This window comes from Hippoglossus stenolepis, chromosome 1, assembly GCF_022539355.2.
Source record: "Hippoglossus stenolepis isolate QCI-W04-F060 chromosome 1, HSTE1.2, whole genome shotgun sequence".
Taxonomy (NCBI): Eukaryota; Metazoa; Chordata; class Actinopteri; order Pleuronectiformes; family Pleuronectidae; genus Hippoglossus; species Hippoglossus stenolepis.
Genome location: NC_061483.1, coordinates 2,236,394 through 2,254,782, shown reverse-complemented (window position 1 = coordinate 2,254,782; position 18,389 = coordinate 2,236,394). Strand labels below are relative to the sequence as shown.

General features: G+C 46.2%; 3 protein-coding genes across 14 annotated transcripts in view; 2 read left to right on the top strand and 1 right to left on the bottom strand.

Annotated features, from left to right (window-relative positions):
* The window catches only part of kifc3 (kinesin family member C3), a 28,759-nt gene extending 25,556 nt beyond the window's left edge, over nucleotides 1-3,203 (top strand). For 8 of the 9 annotated variants that reach the window (XM_047343315.1, XM_047343331.1, XM_047343266.1 and 5 more), the window contains 7 exons: nucleotides 89-212; nucleotides 421-550; nucleotides 622-851; nucleotides 931-1,077; nucleotides 1,164-1,293; nucleotides 1,550-1,596; nucleotides 2,171-3,203. In XM_047343315.1, the coding sequence (XP_047199271.1) occupies nucleotides 89-212; nucleotides 421-550; nucleotides 622-851; nucleotides 931-1,077; nucleotides 1,164-1,293; nucleotides 1,550-1,596; nucleotides 2,171-2,179 (817 nt within the window). In that variant the 3' untranslated portion in view covers nucleotides 2,180-3,203. The remainder of the gene's footprint in view (nucleotides 1-88; nucleotides 213-420; nucleotides 551-621; nucleotides 852-930; nucleotides 1,078-1,163; nucleotides 1,294-1,549; nucleotides 1,597-2,170) is intronic. The other variant, XM_047343241.1, reaches the window with a different exon arrangement.
* Nucleotides 3,204-3,612: 409 nt separating this feature from the next.
* katnb1 (katanin p80 (WD repeat containing) subunit B 1) lies at nucleotides 3,613-13,509 on the bottom strand. 4 transcript variants are annotated; one of them, XM_035143493.2, is made up of 20 exons: nucleotides 13,361-13,509; nucleotides 10,985-11,139; nucleotides 10,340-10,470; nucleotides 10,111-10,228; nucleotides 9,760-9,860; nucleotides 9,620-9,661; nucleotides 9,178-9,261; nucleotides 8,484-8,599; nucleotides 8,272-8,343; nucleotides 8,042-8,192; nucleotides 7,725-7,915; nucleotides 7,299-7,447; nucleotides 6,961-7,011; nucleotides 6,801-6,865; nucleotides 6,505-6,720; nucleotides 6,051-6,200; nucleotides 5,858-5,934; nucleotides 5,587-5,661; nucleotides 4,803-4,919; nucleotides 3,613-4,327 (listed from the first exon to the last, which is right to left on the bottom strand). In XM_035143493.2, the coding sequence occupies exons 2-20, from the start codon at nucleotides 11,022-11,024 to the stop codon at nucleotides 4,186-4,188; spliced, it is 2,088 nt and encodes a 695-aa protein (XP_034999384.1). In that variant the 5' UTR covers nucleotides 11,025-11,139; nucleotides 13,361-13,509; the 3' UTR covers nucleotides 3,613-4,185. The 4 variants fall into 4 exon arrangements, with proteins under 4 accessions (XP_034999384.1, XP_034999299.1, XP_034999561.1 ...); XM_035143408.2 differs by lacking the exon at nucleotides 13,361-13,509 and adding an exon at nucleotides 11,987-12,226; XM_035143670.2 differs by lacking the exon at nucleotides 13,361-13,509 and adding an exon at nucleotides 11,673-11,939.
* On the top strand, nucleotides 13,173-18,244 carry cog8 (component of oligomeric golgi complex 8). Its single transcript, XM_035143797.2, has 5 exons — nucleotides 13,173-13,727; nucleotides 15,249-15,456; nucleotides 15,761-16,585; nucleotides 16,942-17,110; nucleotides 17,359-18,244. Exons 1-5 carry the CDS (start codon nucleotides 13,399-13,401, stop codon nucleotides 17,676-17,678), a joined length of 1,851 nt encoding a protein of 616 aa, XP_034999688.1. The 5' UTR covers nucleotides 13,173-13,398; the 3' UTR covers nucleotides 17,679-18,244.
* The last annotated feature ends 145 nt before the right edge of the window (nucleotides 18,245-18,389 follow it).

Sequence of the window (18,389 nt, the reverse complement as noted above, 5' to 3'; positions counted from 1 at the left end):
TTAAATATTTTCTTCATATTCTGAAGAGCTGCCCTGAATACTTTGACTGACTGTTGCCATGGTAATCAACGTTTCTCCCGTCCATCAGGGACCTGCTGGGCGAGAATCCCACGGACAAACTGGACATAAAGATGAATCCTGACGGCAGCGGACAGCTCTATGTACCCGGACTGACTGAGTTCCCTGTGCAGAGCCCAGAGGACATCAACAGGGTGAGAGCTTCCTGCTGAGCGTCCTCACTACTGCGTTTATGCATCACTGTTGCTATGGCTACGCCTGGCGTCCACACTATGCAGTTTTCCAGCCTCTAAATCAGAGACTTGTGTAAACGCTGCCGGCCTCGTTTTAGTTTGAAAACTCTCGTGTTGTGTTTTAGTCTGGACGAACAGAAGGTGAGACTGTGTGTGTGTCCGTCCTCAGGTGTTTGAGTTGGGTCACATGAACAGAGCGACGGCCTGCACCAACCTGAACGAACACAGCTCTCGCTCACACGCTCTGCTCATCATCACCGTGTGTGGGTTCAATGCCGCCACTGGAAACCGCACACAAGGTACACACACACACACACACACACACACACACACACACACAGATCACTCAACACCCTGCGTTCTGGTCCAGGTAAACTGAACCTGGTGGACCTGGCGGGCTCGGAGCGGATCGGTAAGTCGGGGGCGGAGGGCAGTCGTCTCAGAGAGGCTCAGTGCATCAACAAATCTCTGTCGGCGCTCGGTGATGTCATCAACGCGCTGCGGAGCAAACATGCCCACGTCCCGTTCAGAAACTCCCGCCTCACCTACCTGCTGCAGGACTCTCTGAGCGGAGACAGCAAGACGCTGATGATGGTGCAGGTAGAGTGTGTGTGTGTGTGTGTGTGTGTGTGTGTGCGTGTGCGTGCGCCTTCAGGAAGTGACTCTATGTTGTGTCCAGGTTTCCCCGTTGCCTAGCAACATAAGCGAGTCGGTCTGCTCGCTGAAGTTCGCTCAGCGCGTTCGCAGCATCGAGCTCAGCTCTTCGTCCTCCAGGAGACACGAGAACTCGTCCACCTCGTCCTCGCCGACGCACGACAGCATCGAGGTAACGACCAGTTCAACATGACGTGATGATGTCACCTGGTTCCCACTTTCTTTTCCAAGTTCTGACCTTTGACCTCTCCTCCTCAGCTCGACTCCCCCCCGGTCACCCCCCTCCCTCTCCCCATCTCTCGGGCGAGCAGCGCAGGCTCCACCCTCTCCTCCGCCTCCAGAACCCCGAGCGGCTCCCGCAGGAGGTCCCAGTCCCAACTGTCCACAGGTAGAGAGACACACACACACACACACACACACACACACACACACACACACACACACACACACACACACACACACACAGTCCATTCTTCCACCAAGTTTACTGGAAATGTGTTGAGTAGTTTTTGTGTATACCTGCAGACAAACAAACAAACAACAACTTTCCCTTTTACTGATAAATAAACAATCATCAGCTGTTCTCAGATTCTCCTCCTCTTCCTCTGTGTCCTCACTCTGGGATCTGATTGGTTGGTTTCCAGACAGACAGGTAGACAGAGCCAGCCCATTGGTGGGGGACGGTGGGCAGGTAGGTAGGGGTGTATGCTGATTGGTGGACGGCTTGGCATGGAAGCGCTCAGCATGGCATGGTGCCCCCTCCCATCTAACCCCACCCTCCCCACCTCTAACCTGCAGAGCCGTGGCCAGGCGGACAGAGCCTGCGGGCCGCGCTGTTTGTGTCGCCTGTTTGAATCCGTAAGGTCAAGTCACAAGGAAATGACACGTTCACTGAGTCTGTGTCACGAGTCTGACGAACCAATCATCTTCATCCTCTGTGTGTGTGTGTGTTGTCTTTTCGTTGTGACGTCAGTGTGGACGTTGTGAGTGAGTTGAACCCCCTTCTCCGCTGCTCTGTGGCCTCGCTGGTCGTCCTGCTGATGAGCCGAGGATTGTGGGATTGCTAACTCTATGTCTACACTGATAAATCTGAAAACACTGTCTAGATGTGCAACAGCGACACCGTGTGGACGTTAGGGCTGCGATTATATACTTCTTTTTTTTTTGTCACAGAAATAAAAAACATGTTTTCACATTTATTCCGACACGTGTGGACATGTGACGCGTCACGTGACAGCGGACTGACGCTCTGGTTCTCTCTGCAGGACGACTGAAGCTGACGGCCTGAGTGACCCAGAGGTGGCGCTGTGGGACGTCCGGTTCTGACTGGGGGGTGTCGGCCAACACCCTGAGGATTTTATCATCGCGTCACCATTGGATGTATTACCGCCCTCTACTGGTGGAAAGAGAAGGAGCAAAGGCTGATGGGAAGTTTCCATGACTCTCTGTCAGCAGAGAACACGGCCAAACGTTTTTTATCTCCGTGTCGTCCTGCAGCGACACGACGGATGAGAAACTGAACTGAAATCAACTCCATCTTTTCTCATCCTCCAAAAATCAGTATATGCTTTCTAATCACAGTATTTCCTTTGTTTCTTTGTAACATTGCACTTTATAAATTTAGGTTATTTTCTATCCCACAATTCCAGATGTGGTTGATTATAATATATGCATAAAATGGTTATATATTTATGTTTGATATGCTTTAATCTTTTTTTTTATTTAGACTTTTCTTTTTGACGGATGATGCAGGATGTGTGATATTTGAGGTTAGTCCTAAAAGGAAGATTTCTTGAATCTCAGCTGAATCTTGTTTTAGGCGGACTCCCCTCGCGGCCTCCTCTCTCCGATCAGGGTACTCCACTGAAGCCACGCTGTCCGTCGGGACGTGAGCAATACGAGCAAATCGCCACCCGTGTTCATGATTGTTTTTGATCTTCTCTTCCTGTGGATGATTTTTAGTTTAAAAGAAACTTCATCTTCCTTCAGCTCGTTGAAATCAAAGACTCGAGTCTTCTCTTTCCTCGACTGTTTCTTCTCGGTGTGATCCTGCTGTCGTCACCTCTGTAGAAAACCAATGTAGGAAACCGCAGGTGACCTCCGACTGAACAGACGTGTGCTGAGTTTGACGTGATGCAGGAGAACCATTAGTTGTAGAGAACAGGAAATGCTTAGAAACGCAATGAGCTGCTGTGTGTTGTTGAGCTGATGATGAACACGTCTGCTTGCTTTGTCTTCGCTGTAGATCTCTACAGTTTGGATTTTGTATTCACTTTTTAATAAACTCTTCAAAACCAACCTGCTTCAGCTCGTCAGTGGGAAACATCTGGAGGAACACATCCAGAGCTGTGATGTCATCAAAACACAGAGTGTAGAACAGCAAAAAAGTATTAACAAAAATGTCAGCTCAAAAACATTGTACATAAAAACGTGTAAAATACTAGTATGTCATAAAAATGCAAAAAACGTCAAGTATCTTTAAAAACGCAGTATGTTGTAAAACATCAGTAAATCATAACATAGTATGTCATTAAAATGTGAACGTGAAAAACATGAAATTTAAATGTATGTCATAGTACATCATAAAAACACAAAACTTCTTAGTATGTCATAAGTATTTTGAAAAATTCCATTGTATACGATCACGACAGAATCGTCATTAAAACACGTCAGTAAGAAATACACTAAAACAACAAAGATGCAAAAGACTGTTTTACAAACTTTATTTAAATAACTATTGACAAATTACCATTAACAAAACTTATCTTAGCATAAAAACTAACAGTTTTGAGCTAATGTTTCTCGTCTTTATGCTAAGATATGCTAACGATAGAAAACATTTCCCGAAATGTCTAACTCCTTTTAACATTGTTGCATAAAATATTCTGTTTCGTGATTTTAAATCAGTCAAATCAGTTTTCATTTTCTGGGACGAGAAACATTTTGATAAATAACTCGGTGGTCCTGTGAAGTTTACCGTCTCCGATCGTTTGTGTCGAGTCGTCTCAGATGAACCTTTGTTTTAGTCATCGGCTCTGAATCCGACAGCAATGATCACGTCCCTCTTCTCTGATTGTGAGAAGTTAAAGATATTTCCTCTCAGTCAGTTTGAGGACGACTAACGTCTTTAAGCAACACTTTCATTAACGCGTTTCTTCTTCCCACACTCGGCGAGACGCTGCTGGATTTGTGTCGGAATCTTTTCCTCAGATATCGGCTCCGTCCTGCTGCTGATCAGCTGATCCTTGGATTAGCTCGTGTGAAACGCTCGCTGCAGCTCTCAGAGCGAGTCGTCGAGCGGCGCCAGGAGCAGCTGCAGCTCGATGAAGGTGCTGCCGTGTCGCCCGACCTGAGTCGCCTTGTTCTTCACGATGTTGCTGAGGTTCTTCAGCTGCTTGCAGCACGCTCGGCACTTCTGGTGTCTGCGGCAACACAAACATCATCAGGTCACGTCACATGGATCAATACGCAAAAAACAAACAAACGACAGAGTGTTAATACGATGACTTTGTCTTAAAGACTCAGGCTACATCCACACGAATCAACGATAACACGTCTGCGTCCACATTACTCCGGAGTTTTAGAGCCACTAAAACAGAAGTTTAGAAACGCTGCTGGTCGTATTTTAGTTTGAAAACTCTGGGCAGATACGGAGATGTTTGGAAACGATGACGTAGACACACGACCTCTTGCTGATACGCAGCCAGAACACACATCAATTTAATTTGAAAAGGCCTTTTCTAAAAAGTAGTAGAATGGATGTAGTCTGAGAAGATGCTGATTGGTTGTTGGTCAGTTTGTGCGTCGTCCACAGAACACTGAGCTGCAGTGGAGACACGATCTGTCCAACCTGGTTCCAGAGACATCAGCAGATTCTCTCTCAGTCAAACGACTCACCGCTCCTCTCGTGTGATGTCGACTCCGACCGACGGCGTCGCCCTCAGCGTGTCCGAGATCAACACCCAGAAATGTTTCATGATGAGCTTCAGAGACGTGCAGCCAGTCTGTATGTAGCTGACACAGAGGATGGTGATTGGCCGGTTAGTGTCGTCAGGCAGGAATCAGACTTTGATGTGTTTTGTACAGAAATTAAACTTTTTTAATTTAAAATATCAAAGATTTTTTTCCTGCTTGCACGTGTTGGATCATATCTTTACAACTTCAGCTCGGAGGCCAGAGATGTACGTTCTTTTAACTACGGGGATTTGTACCATCATGGCTGCCTCAAACCCAGACGCTCCATAAGCAGTCTCAGTTCTGTGGTGCGCCATCTAGTGGAAGACTCCAGTAACATGCGTAGTGAGCAAAGGTCGTCTACAGTATGTGACACTGAGTTTATCTCCAGACTCATTATTTGATGAAGAAATGTTTGGCGCCCCCTCTGGTCTTTCTTGTTTACTACAGTACGTGATTCAGATTAAGTGTTGTAGACTTTTCTTTTATCTAATGAGACATGAATCTGTTTCATAAAAATCTCTTCACCTAAATTTACAGATTTTCCTTATTTCATGTTCAGTTTTTGATCATTTTACAAAGTTAATTATTTGAGTCAGATAACTGAAAACATCACTTTGAGGAAATTACAACCCGACATGTTACATACAGATTAAAATATGAATCTACCTGATGACAGAATCATTCGCTCGATCAAACGTTTAAAATCAAGAGTCTCGTCTCTCACCTCTCGTATTTACTCTGCAGCAGTTTGTCGATCTGAGGAAGAACCGTCGTACAAACATCCAGTTTCCACAAAGACCTGAAAGATCATCGTTAAAATCAATCAGCGCAGGAAACGTCCAAAGAAAGAAACAATATCAGACAAATCATCAGCTCCTCTGTCGCCATAGTAACGACTGTGTAGAATCAAAATCTACTGACTGAGTTTCAGAGGTGAAATAAATGAAACATGATAAAAAATTATATTGTGATGTTATGATCAGTTTGAGACTCACGGCTGGAGGTTGAGAATGTTGAGGAGGTCCACGACGATGGACAAGTCATTCATGGAGACAGCGGCGTCCATGGCGCTCTGCAAAGACATCGTGTTGTGAAGGTTAAATATAAATATATACAGTAATTGTTTTTAAATATACAGTCACTGACGGTCTGTATATTAAAGCCACAGACGGTCTGTTTATACGTCACCTTGACGCCCTCTCGGTTCCACACGGCTCGGACCGTCTCCAGGTTCATGTTGCGTCTGCTCAGCATCACACACATGGTGTCGTGACCTTTTCTCATCTGAGACAGAACCTCGTCGTCGCTCAGAGCTCCAGGTCTGTTGTTGGGTGACGTCTGAGGAACGTGGAGACACGTTTAGTTTTCTATCTGTTACATCCTCACGAAAATATGACGAGTATATATATATATACCTTTTAATTTCATACATTCATAGTTTTGTATTTAATGTTTCATTTTCCTGGAGGATCAGTGTTTGTTTTTTGAAACATGGGAAATTGACCCAAAGTAAATGTTTTTCACGAACATCAGGAAACAGGTAAATATATTAAAATCATTTGTGTAACTTTTTCTTAATTTTGAAGTTCAAAGTAAAAAAATTGTCAGTGAATCTAGTTCCACGGACGTGATGTTTACTCACCAACAGGAAGTCGTCCACGTTGAGTCCGATGGGCTCGTTCCTGGTGCTCAGGATGATTTTAGGTCGTGGTTTTGTTTTCGCTGTGGTGACGCGAGGCTGAGCGGGAGGGGGGTGGGAGTCCGCGGGGTCCACTGCTGACGGGGACGGATGTTTCGCACTGGAGACGACGGTGGGCTCCACCCTCTGGACAGGAGTCGAGGACGCCAACGGAGGAGCCTTCAACACAACAAAACTTTATTGTCACACAACAAAAGAAACAAACTGAACACGTGTTACAACGGGAGAAGCTCACTGACCTGCGGCTTGTCAGGAAACAGAGACGTCATGTCCCTCAGCTGGCGCCCGATGGCCAATATCGTCTCTGAGGGAAAGAACAAAACATCTTTTATCACTCTGTGCTTTTATTTCTGCTCTGTGATCAGAGTGAGGAAGAGGAAGATGATGAAGAAAACTCACCGTCTTCTGGAGGAGCAGGAAAAGGCTCCGACATCTTGGGAGGAGTCCGAGCTGAAGAGAGACAAGAGTCTTTAATGATGCTTTTAATTTCTCCATTGAGTCTGGAATTCACGAATAATAATCAAAGTGAGCAAAACTAATTATGTTGAATTTTTACTGCAAACCTTAAAACATCAAAGAACTTCATATTGATCTCTTTCTATTATATTTTTGACAAATTAAAATAAAAAATAAAAACTGAATTGAAACTTAAATTAGAATCGAAACGTGCAGGAAAATAAAACCTGATTAGGGTTCGTTAGTTCTGTTTGCAGCTGTGATGCTGACAGTCGACCTACAGATGGCGTTCTTGGGCTGAAAGATTTCCTTGAAGTCTTCAGCGTTGTGGATCTCTGCTGACGACACCTTCTCCTCTGCCTCGTCCTCACTGGGGCTCCGCCTCTGACCTTCAGGGCTCCGCCTCTCAGAGTCGGACCTCTGCTTCACCCTGATGACATCATAACACGTGAAGTGACGTCACGACATGACTGAGTGAGCTACGGTTGAAATGTATTATATGTTAATAATAAAGTCTGTCATGTCGGTTCACATTTTGTTGAAGCTAATGGCCGTTATCACGAAATTACATTAATATATTTCAGTTTATAACAACAATTTATAACAAAGTTATACCTTATACTCTGTTACTATTTTCCCAAAAACAATATATATATTTATTTTTGTAAAGCACCAGAGTCGTCGGAACAGATGTGCGTGTGATTCACCTCTGTGAGCTGCAGGTGGTCGTCGGTCTGTCGTAGCTCTTTCGCAGTGCGGCTCCTTTGGGATCTTTGGGCTCTGTGAGCGGCTGGTAGTCCTGGATGATTCCCTTGATCACAGAGCCGCCGCTCTTCTTCACCCTCTTGAGATCGACCACGTACGACGACACGCTGGAGAGCTGGTGAGACACGCCGATCTGACGGAGGACGAGAAGAACGAGAGAGAAACGGGTCGTGAGTTTGGAGCCTTCAGGCTGAAGAAGGTGAGCTATTGTTTTTATCATGATCAGGGATGTTCTCCTCCTGTAGGTGGCACTACACACCAGCTGCTGGTTGCAAACTGCCAGATCAGAGACTTTGCCCCAGCCGACCGTCACCACATCGAGGCAGCGGTCAGGCTCCCAGCCAAAGACCCGCAGAGAGTCTGTACCGCCGCTGTAGAGACAGGTGCCGTCCGGACTGAAACTTACACACCTGAAAACACAGGTCAGAGGTCAGGTGAGGGCTCAGAGGTCAGACTCCAGCAGCATGGCGTCCGCCCTGCTTCACTCACCTGACTGGAGTCGTGTTTCCCTCCATCGAACCAATCATGGTAAATTTCTCCAGATCCCACAGCTTGACAGTTCTGCAACAAACACACAAATGAATCAAAACACAACCAAACTCAAAGTGATAAATCTGGATTAAACAGGATCAACAGCAACAAAGTGAAATCTGAAGGAATCAGGAGCCGGCGCTCGGCCTCGGGTTCAGGTGGTGACGTACCTGTCGGAGCTGCCTGAAGCCAGCAGGTACTCGTTGGGATGGAACTGGATGATGTTGACGGGGCCGGAGTGAGATTTGAACTCTGTGATGGTCTTACCCAGGTTCAGGTCCCACAACTGAGGACACGAGAGACGAGGACACAGATGAGCAACGTGGCATCAACATGGAGGCAGGATGGAAACAGTCTCAAACAAGGTCTGTGTCGTCCTCTGTGTGCGCGTACAGCAGGAATAACCACACACACACACACACACACACACACACACACACACACACACACACACACACACACACACACACACACACACACACACACACACACACACACACACACACACACACACACACACACACACACACACACACACACACACAGATCTACCCGTGTACAAGTTGCTGTCAGGAATCACTTTTACAAAATACCTTTTACAGTTTTTATCTGTTAGGACTGAGACTGACACTCGGAGGACACAGTGGACACAAACCAACGTGTTTCGATTCTCAGATGTTTCGCGCTCTGCCGTCACAAATCAATGTTTCACCGTTTTCAGACATGAACGTCTGCACAATGGACGTTTCTCCAGAGTTTGTCTTTGACTTATGCAGAACGCAGCAGGAGAGTCTCCGCTCAGAGGAGCGAGATGATCAGTTCAGGTCTGAGAGCAGCTGCAGGGAGTCGTGGATCAGTTTGTACCTTGATGGTGCAGTCGTCACTGGCTGAAGCCAACCACTTCCCATCGGGACTGAAGACCAGACTTCTGACGGCCTCGGTGTGACCCTGAGACGCAAACACAACTTTATCATTCACAGACAATAAAAGGCTTTTATTCTGAAATCCTCATCAGCTGTGACTTCTTTCATGCAACAAAAACAAGCTAAAACTGAGACTTGTGTAAACAGAGCTGACAATGTTTTAGTTAAAGAAAGAATAATTGACTAGAAGCTGATTGTGACACAGGACATGTTCACACTGAGTGTCACTCAGGTGATTCCTTGATGTTTCAAGAACAAACATTTAATACTGTCTTTAAACACACACACACACACACACACACACACACACACACACACACACACACACACACAACAACACACACACACACACACACACACACACACACACACACACTTCTTACCATGTATTTGAACACATATGCTTTCCTTCGAACGTCCCACAGCTGAAAGGGATCAAATTAAACCAAAGAACAATAAAAATGTAGAACAAGAAAACAACAACACACATTGTCAAACACATATTTTAAACACACACACACACCTTGATGTTTGTGTCCATGGAGCTGGAGGCGAGGAACTCTCCATATGGATGGAAGCCCAGACTGGTGATGTTTGCTTTATGTCCCATCAGAGTCCTTAAAACTGGAGGAGATGAAACAGCAGAGTTGTTCTTTTAATTAACTAAAGAACAAACTTGTATCTAAAAACACACAGACAGAGACAGAGACAGAGACAGAGAGAGAGAGAGAGAGAGAGAGAGAGAGAGAGAGAGACAGAGACAGAGAGAGACAGAGACAGAGACAGAGAGAGAGAGAGAGAGAGAGAGAGAGAGAGAGAGAGAGAGAGAGAGAGACACAGAGAGAGAGAGAGAGACACACAAACTGGGCCTCACTCTTTGCAGCCTCCAGGTCCCAGACTCGTATCGATCCGGACTGAGAACCAGCAACGACCTGCTCCTCTGACATGTTGAACTGGACACACTCCACCGGGCTCTTGTGACCAGTCAAACTCTGAGACACACACACACACACACACACACACACACACACACACAGTAATAAATATAAGTGCAGTGTGGTGCAGGTGCTGCGGCAGCTGTTGCAGTGAGGACGTTGTCTCACCATGATGCAGTTGGCTTTGCTCACAGCCCAGATGTTCACCCTGCAGTCCTCTCCACCTGTGGCCAGCAGGCGGCCGGAGCTCTGCCCCAGAGCCAAACAGGAGACGCTGCTGGAGTGAGCCTCGAACTCCTCTGTACAACAGGAGGGACATGTTTAGTTCTGAGCTGCCGGAGGAGACGACGTCTGAGAGCGCAGAGCAGCTCAGTCTCAACGACTTGATACTGTAGACGAGTCTTTCACGTGATGGTCTGTGTACTTAATGAGGACCTGCAGTGTATCTCCTGTAGGGGGCAGATACGAGTCATGTCCTCTCTGATTGACACCAGAATATGTTCAGTTCTACACTTTATCTGTTGTTGATGCTCAGATCACGTCTCTTTCTCTGCTGCTGACTTTACTTCAACGCCAGACACAACGTCCCCCACAGGTCATAGACTTCAGCGACCCACAAAACAAAAACTCTCAGAATAAGCAGCAGAAGATGGATGAATAAATTCACTTGTGAACGATGCTGAATTGAAAGTTAAAGTTATTGAGAACATTTTAAATATGAGGTAAAGTGTGTTGCTGTTCAATCAAACACTTGAGTGAAAAGGAGAGAGTTCAGTCTTCAGTCTGAAGCCAAGAGGATGAATAAGCACTTACGCAGTCGCCATGAGATCTTGGTGGAGTTGGCAGCAGCCATACTGGTCACACTGCTTTGTTTGAAACGCTGGACACTGCCGGCATTAATTCACGGATTCAGTCGAGCTTCAGATTCAGTCGTCCGGTTCTCGTTTGCTCTGAAGACGCTCGTCCACCTGCAGCGACACAAACACACATGTTCACGTCAGAGCAGCACTGATGTCCTCGTGAACGTTTACTGTGGGAAACCTCAGACTGACCTGTCAGCACAAAGCACTTTCATTTATCATCAGCTATCTTCTGTATATAATGAATTTGTACATATTCTTGTTTATTTTATCATAGCAATTAACATAATTTAACTAACTTTATTGTATTTGAAATTTTGTATTTCTATTGAATTGTTTTCTATTCTATTGCTCGTCTACCTCATTCTGACCTGCTGCTGCTGTAACAGCTGAACGTCCCCGGTGTAAAGTTTCATCTCATCTCAATAAGACAATTATAGATGTAATGATGTCTTTAATTATAACAGCATTGGTTCTCTTCAGATCGTACAAATCTGACAAGGTCTTCTTTTACACAAAGTGTGGGAGGAGTTAAACAGTAAGACACAAACAAGTGTTTCTGCAAAGTGATGCAGCTGAAGTTTGTGAACTCAGAGGTGTCACGTGTCTGAAGGAGGAACACATTTGACCTGATTACGTACACAAGTGTTGGAGTTAGCTTTAGCTTTAGCCAGGTGTTCCTAATAAACTGGACACCGAGTCACCGTAAACAACGTGCGTCACGATAAAGACAGGAACTCGGCTGCAGGTCACGGGATGTGTCGGGTCACCAAAACAAGTGCAACACTCCTTTAGCATCACAGCTAGCTTGATGCTAAGCTACACGTTTTAAGGCCAGATTCGCGAACAACACGCAGATCTATCGCGGACTCGTTTCACCAGAGGCCGGGGACGAGGGAACGAGCTGAGCGAACACCGGCGGAGGCTCCCCGGTCACTTCGCTCCGCTTGTTTACCGTTAAACCCGGTTAGCACTGCGAGCTAACCGGAGCTAGCTGCCACCGGAGCGAACGGTTCTCCTCCGTGTGTCCGCGGCGGTCAAGCATCAGAACACCGGGCCGCTGGAACGTTACACCGGCCGCAGATCGTCCGTTCAGCCGCCGACGACCTGTTGACAGTCCGGTGCTCCTCGGCTGTAGCTTAGCAACTGAGCAACAGCGCGACCGAGCATGCACTTCCGCTGTCGTCACAAGCAACTTTATTAACAGCAACAAACGGAATTCACAGAAGTTGTTGATGCACTTTAAAGTTTTTTTAATCAGAAAGTTTGATCTGCTCCTGGATCCGCATCTGTACTGATCCTCACGGACTCCACCGTCGTCTGCACCACATCAGAAACATCATAATAAAGCCAAAGATAAACTGTCTCTATTGCACATGTTACAGAATGTTGGAATAAGTTTGTTAATGACAGGAAGAAAGTTTGAATATTTGATCTTACTAATGTTCAGGAAGTGTCCTTCAAAATGACTCATTTGTGAATCACAACATGCAGAAAACGAAAGAGGACATAAACACTTAAACAGTCTTCTTTGACCTCTGTTAGTTTATTATTGTTTTTTTTTTTTAAACTTCATTATTTGGGGGAAATGTGGTATTTGGTTTTGAGGAAGAAACATTTTGTTCATCCAACAAATAGGGTGTTAAAACCTTGAATATATTTAAATTCTACAGGATATTTATATGATATATATTGTACAACACCCCTAGCTTGTATGTTCCTGTTTGTTATTGTGTACAACCCCGTGTGAACGTGTTTCTTCTAAAAACGATAAAAGTAAACGCATTTTTAGAGATTTATTATTATTTATTTCCATCAAACTAAGTTAAAAGGTTTGTTAATAAAAGTAGGTGACCTGTTGATTTTGTATAAAATAAACATTACATATTAAAAATTGTTTCCTGATACAAAACTGAAAAATCCTAAGAGGTGAAAACTAATTATATCTATTTTATATTTGGATTAAAAACAGTTTTATTAAACAGTACTGACACCCAGTGGCCGTTAGATGGTGCTAACACCGCAGCCTGCTCAATGAAGGGGCCCCGAAGAAGAACGCGTTGCTTCCCCACCCCTATCCTGCCTCTGATTGGCTGACCTGGATACTCTTAACCAATCATCGCTCTTTTTCTGTGAACCTAAACCAATCAGAGGCCGGCTAGGGGCGGGTGTTCCTCCAGCTCGGGTAGGAAAAACAAACCACGAAGAAGAAGTTCCGCCGTGAGATCACTGGACAATAATTTAAAATCTTTAAATCTTCACGTTAAATCTGCGTCTTTTTTATTTACACGTTGTTTTTAATTCACATTGAATCGACAAACAAACAAACCTCCGGCGGGAACTGTCGCCCGGACCTGTCCGTCCAACATGGCGGCGGTGGACGTGGAGGACGAGAGTATCCTGGCGTCGGTGTTTCGGGACAGTTTCCCGGACAGCTGGAGGGACAACCCGGACTTCACCGCCTACCTGTCCGAGCTCAGCTCCTTCGGGGTGGAGAAGCTGAGCCGGGAGCCGGAGCGGCTGGCGGAGGAGCGGGCTCAGATCCTGCAGCAGACCCGGGAGCTGGCGTTCTCCAACTACCAGACCTTCATCCGCACCGCGGACTGCACCGAGCACATCTACCGGGACTTCGGCCGCGTGGAGAGCAGCGTGTGCCGGCTGCTGGACAAGCTGCCCGGCTTCGGGGAGAAATGCAGGTCGGTGACTGTCTGATAAGAGATTATCAACCCGGACAGGAGGCGCCTCCTCGGGGGTCCTGCCCGGGTCCCTCCCCCTGGGTCACCGTCTCATCCAAGTCTTCACACTCAGTCAGTCAGTCAGTTACCTAGTTAGTCAGTCAGTCAGTTACTTAGTCAGTCAGTTACCTAGTTACTAAGTCAGTCAGTCAGTTACCTAGTTAGTCAGTCAGTTAGTTACCTAGTTAGTCAGTCAGTTACCTAGTTAGTCAGTCAGTTACCTAGTTACTCAGTCAGTTACCTAGTTACTTAGTCAGTTACCTAGTTACTTAGTCAGTCAGTTACCTAGTTACTAAATCAGTCAGTCAGTTATCTAGTTAGTCAGTCAGTCAGTTACTTAGTCAGTCAGTCAGTTACCTAGTCAGTCAGTCAGTTACCTAGTTCAGTTACTCTTAGTCAGTTACCTAGCTACTTAGTCAGTCAGTTACCTAGTCAGTCAGTCAGTTACTTAGTCAGTCAGTTAGTTACTAAGTCAGTCAGTCACCTAGTCAGTCAGTTACTTAGTTACTTAGTCAGTCAGTTAGTTACTTAGTCCACATCAGGATGAAAATAAAATAAATGCAGCACAAAGCACTAGTGGATTCAAACAGACTGACGTTCCAGTGTTTCCAGAAACAAGACGAGCCCCTTCACTCAGTTAAAGTGAAGTTAATAAATTCCTCAGCAGAGCATTAATCTGGAGACTGTACTCGTCGGGATCCTCTCTGAAGTTTGAGGAACGTTCTGAAAGCATCGTGTGGCTCATTGTGGGAACTGTTGGGTTTCTCTATCATGTAAAGGACCTTGAGATAATGTTTATTATAATTTGGCGCTTTACAAATGAAGTTGAATTGAATCGTTATCTGTCCCCTGCGTGTCTGCAGATGTTTAAGGTGACAGTCACTGCAGGATCTAAAAAGTGCTGCTTTAAGTAACATCACCTCTCCACAGAAAGTTTGCATCCCAACATGTTGGCTGGTGCGACCAGTTTGCAGCACATTGTCAACATCACTGAATCGTTCCTGATGATGTGACCCAGATATTTGTGCTGGTCCCCGATAAAGAATGAGGGAACATTTAACTTCTGATCCTCCCTGGTTCTAACAATCCTGACAACACTCTTACAGTTCAATTTACTGTCATAGTTCTCACCATGACTTGAACACACTCAGCAGTTGCTGTGAACTGTTTGGAGAAAGACAACTAAATCATCAGCGTTCATCCGATGGTTAATAACACTTTCCCCCCCAATGCAGCCGGTCTCACGCTCTATAGACTTCTTAGAAAGACTATTCATATACAGATTGAAGAGAATGGGTCACAACATTCCACTTTGTTGGAAGTTACCTTTCCTAACTTGCATAGATGAACCGGCTCTTTTAGCTTCTGAACCTGGTCGTTTGGCTCCTTCACTGAAACGTACAGGAGGCTCACTGAGGGAACACTGCTGCGACTGTGAGTTCGTCCTGTAGCTCAGTGCCGGTTCTTTCTTTCTCTGTTCAGGAGCTTCGTGAAGGAGGCGGAGGACATCGGAGCCAGTCGTCGGATGAACAGCCTGACGCTAAACCGTCACACTGAGATTCTGGAGATCCTGGAGATCCCCCAGCTCATGGACACCTGCGTCCGAAACGGATACTACGAGGAGGCTCTGGAGCTGGCGGCGTACGTCAAGAGGCTGGAGAAGAAACACTCCTCGCTCCTGGTCATTCAGGTGAGTCTGATCGAAGATTCTTCGATACTGTTTTTAAGATGCAGACCTGAAAACTCAGGAGGGTTAAAAATGACGAGAGTTCTAAAACCAAACGTCTGCAGAACGTTTAAGGTTCTGGAAAAAGAAAGACTTCATCCAGGGCGTCTCTCCTGCCATTTTCTGAGAAAACTTGTAAATCTACAATTTTGTTTTCTATTATTCAATTATTCCGTCATTGAGATGTTTAACAATAGTTCAGCAAAGGTCTGTTCACTGTGACGGTTAAAAACAGTTTCAGGTTATTTTTCTGTCGTCTTATTTTCAGGGGATCGTGCGTGAAGTGCGTCAGTCGACTCAGCTGATGCTCAACCAGCTGTTGCAGCAGCTGCGCAGCAACTCGCAGCTTCCTGTCTGCCTTCGTGTCATTGGTTACCTGCGGAGGATGGACGTGTTCACGGAGGCGGAGCTACGGGTGAAATTCCTGCAGGCCCGCAGCACCTGGCTGAACTCCATCCTCGCCGCCATCCCTGAAGACGATGCCTACTTCCACATCACCAAAACCATCGAAGCGTGCAGAGTCCACCTTTTTGACATCATCACCCAGTACCGAGCCATCTTCTCTGACGAGGACCCGCTGGTTCCCCCCGTCAGTGGGCAGGTGGTGGTGAACGAGGGTGCCATCTTCCACGGCTGGGTGGTGCAGAAGGTGGCGGAGTTCCTGGAGACGTTAGAGAGGGACCTGCAGCGGGGCGTGGGGGGTCGCCTGGATTCTCTGCTGGGTCAGTGCATGTACTTTGGACTGTCCTTCAGTAGGGTGGGGGCAGATTTTCGGGGGCAGCTAGCGCCCATGTTCCAGCAGGTGGCGGCGGAGACGTTCAGCAGAGCCGTGCAGGAGGCCATGGACAAGTTCCAGGAGGACATGAACATGTACACGCTGATCGCCCTGCCGTCAGTGCTGGGAGGGACCATCCCCCCCGTGGCCCCCAGCATCCAGCCCGGCACCCTGCAGCCCCCCATGTCCCTGCTGGACTTCCAGCCATTGGCCTGCTTCCTCAACAACATTCTGACCGCCTTCAACGACCTCCGGCTCTGCTGCCCGGTCGGTCTGGCCCAGGACGTCACCAGGTGTCTGGAGGACGCTCTGCAGAAGGTGAGCAGCTGTTCCTGGTCACCTGACACACACCTGGAAACCGGGTCCTGTGAGACCTCAGTTACAGTTCAGTCTTTTCTTCTCAACGTTACTGACATTTGATTCATATGGAAATGAAACATAAAAAACAAGAAGTCTTTAAAATTACATTAGTAAATCTGTTGCTCTGCTTTTATTATTACTACCAATAAAATATATAATAACAGAGTTAACAATAATCCGTCTGGTGAAGTCCGCAGCCTCATGTGGACTCAGATGTCTCCTGAGTTCAGCTGACGTCCCTCACAGACCTGATGTGGACAAACCTCTGCAGATGAGCCTGTGTCCTCAGTGCTGTTGGTCTTGTTTCCTGTCAGGTGACTCGTCAGATCTTGGTGTTTCATCGGGCTGAAGAGTCGGCGTTCAGCAGCCGAGAGAAGGAGCTGTTCCTTCAGTTCTGCTGCTCGTACGCTGAAGATCTGCTGCCGTTCCTCAACCGTTGCCTGCAGCTCCTGTTTCCTCCGGCTCAAGTCGCTCTCATCCTGGGTGAGAACCGCTCACATTTTCACACTGTTGCATGGAAATGTATTTTCTCTGTTTGGGACCAAATACCTGAAGTTGACAGAAAACAGTAGAAGAGATGAAGGTCGAGCTCCTTGTTGAGTGAGTTTAGTAAATGAAAGAATTCTGCCTGATGATAGGAGTCCAGAGTGGAGGAAGTGATCAGAGGGCGGACGTGGTTGATTCTCGGTGACAGTTTAAAAGTTCTGAACTGGTTCTTTGTGTCTCTGCAGGTGTTCCTCCGACTCAGCTGCACAGGTACGACAGTCTGGGCTGCATCGACCTCACCGCAGTCCTCGAGCCTCTGGACTTTTTACTTCCACAGAAAGAGACTCTGGCTCCGCTACCGGCGCCCGACGACGATCTCGCCACCGAGCTGAGCAGCCTGGCGTTTGAGACGCCGCTCAAAGAACCGGGAACAGATCCCGAAGAGACGCCGACGCAGTCCAGTCCTGGAGACCCAGAGTCTGAGGCGGCTGCTGAAGTGACAGAGTCGAAGTCCGAGGATGAAGACGACGAGACGACGCAGGACGAAGAGTTTTCTTTAGAGTAAGGTGGAAGAATCATTCTGGACTCTGGTGATGGTCACAACTTTAAAGACTAAATGATAAATTACTTTTATATTTGAGGAAAAATCTTTAACGGTCTCCTGAAAGAGAGATTCTGAATCAGCTGATTTATTGGTGGCGGTATCTGTTGATAAAATCTCAAAACCTTCATCATTATCATATACAAGTTTCAAACAAACCTATTGATCCAGGAAATGTTCTGCAGAATAATCTGAAATAATTTAGTCGTGGTTGGTTCGTCGTCAGCTGCTCTGACTGGATGAGATCATCTTTTAACTGATTTCATCTACAGCATCTTTTGTCAGTTAAAATGAAGAAGACGTTTTTCCAGAATAAAACCTCAGATCTACTGGAAGTAAATGACAATGCGAGAGAATGTGTAACTGAGTAAAGCTGTAAAGTTTCACATATTAAAGATGTGTGTGTATATACATATATATAAATAAATAAATCTGTGCGGGTCACATCAGACTCAGTGGGACTTTCTGTGGAGTAAAAAAGAGGCTCTTATTGTGAAGGGGAGACTTAAATAAAGATTCTGTTAACTTGAGAACTTTGGCCTCTCGTTGTTTAGCCTAGCTTAGCATAAACACTGGAAGCAGGGGAAAACTTAGCATCGCTCCATAAGAGAAAGAACTTCACCGTCCAACACATGAAATGTTTGTGTAAATTTAAATGATTCTGTCAATTCACAT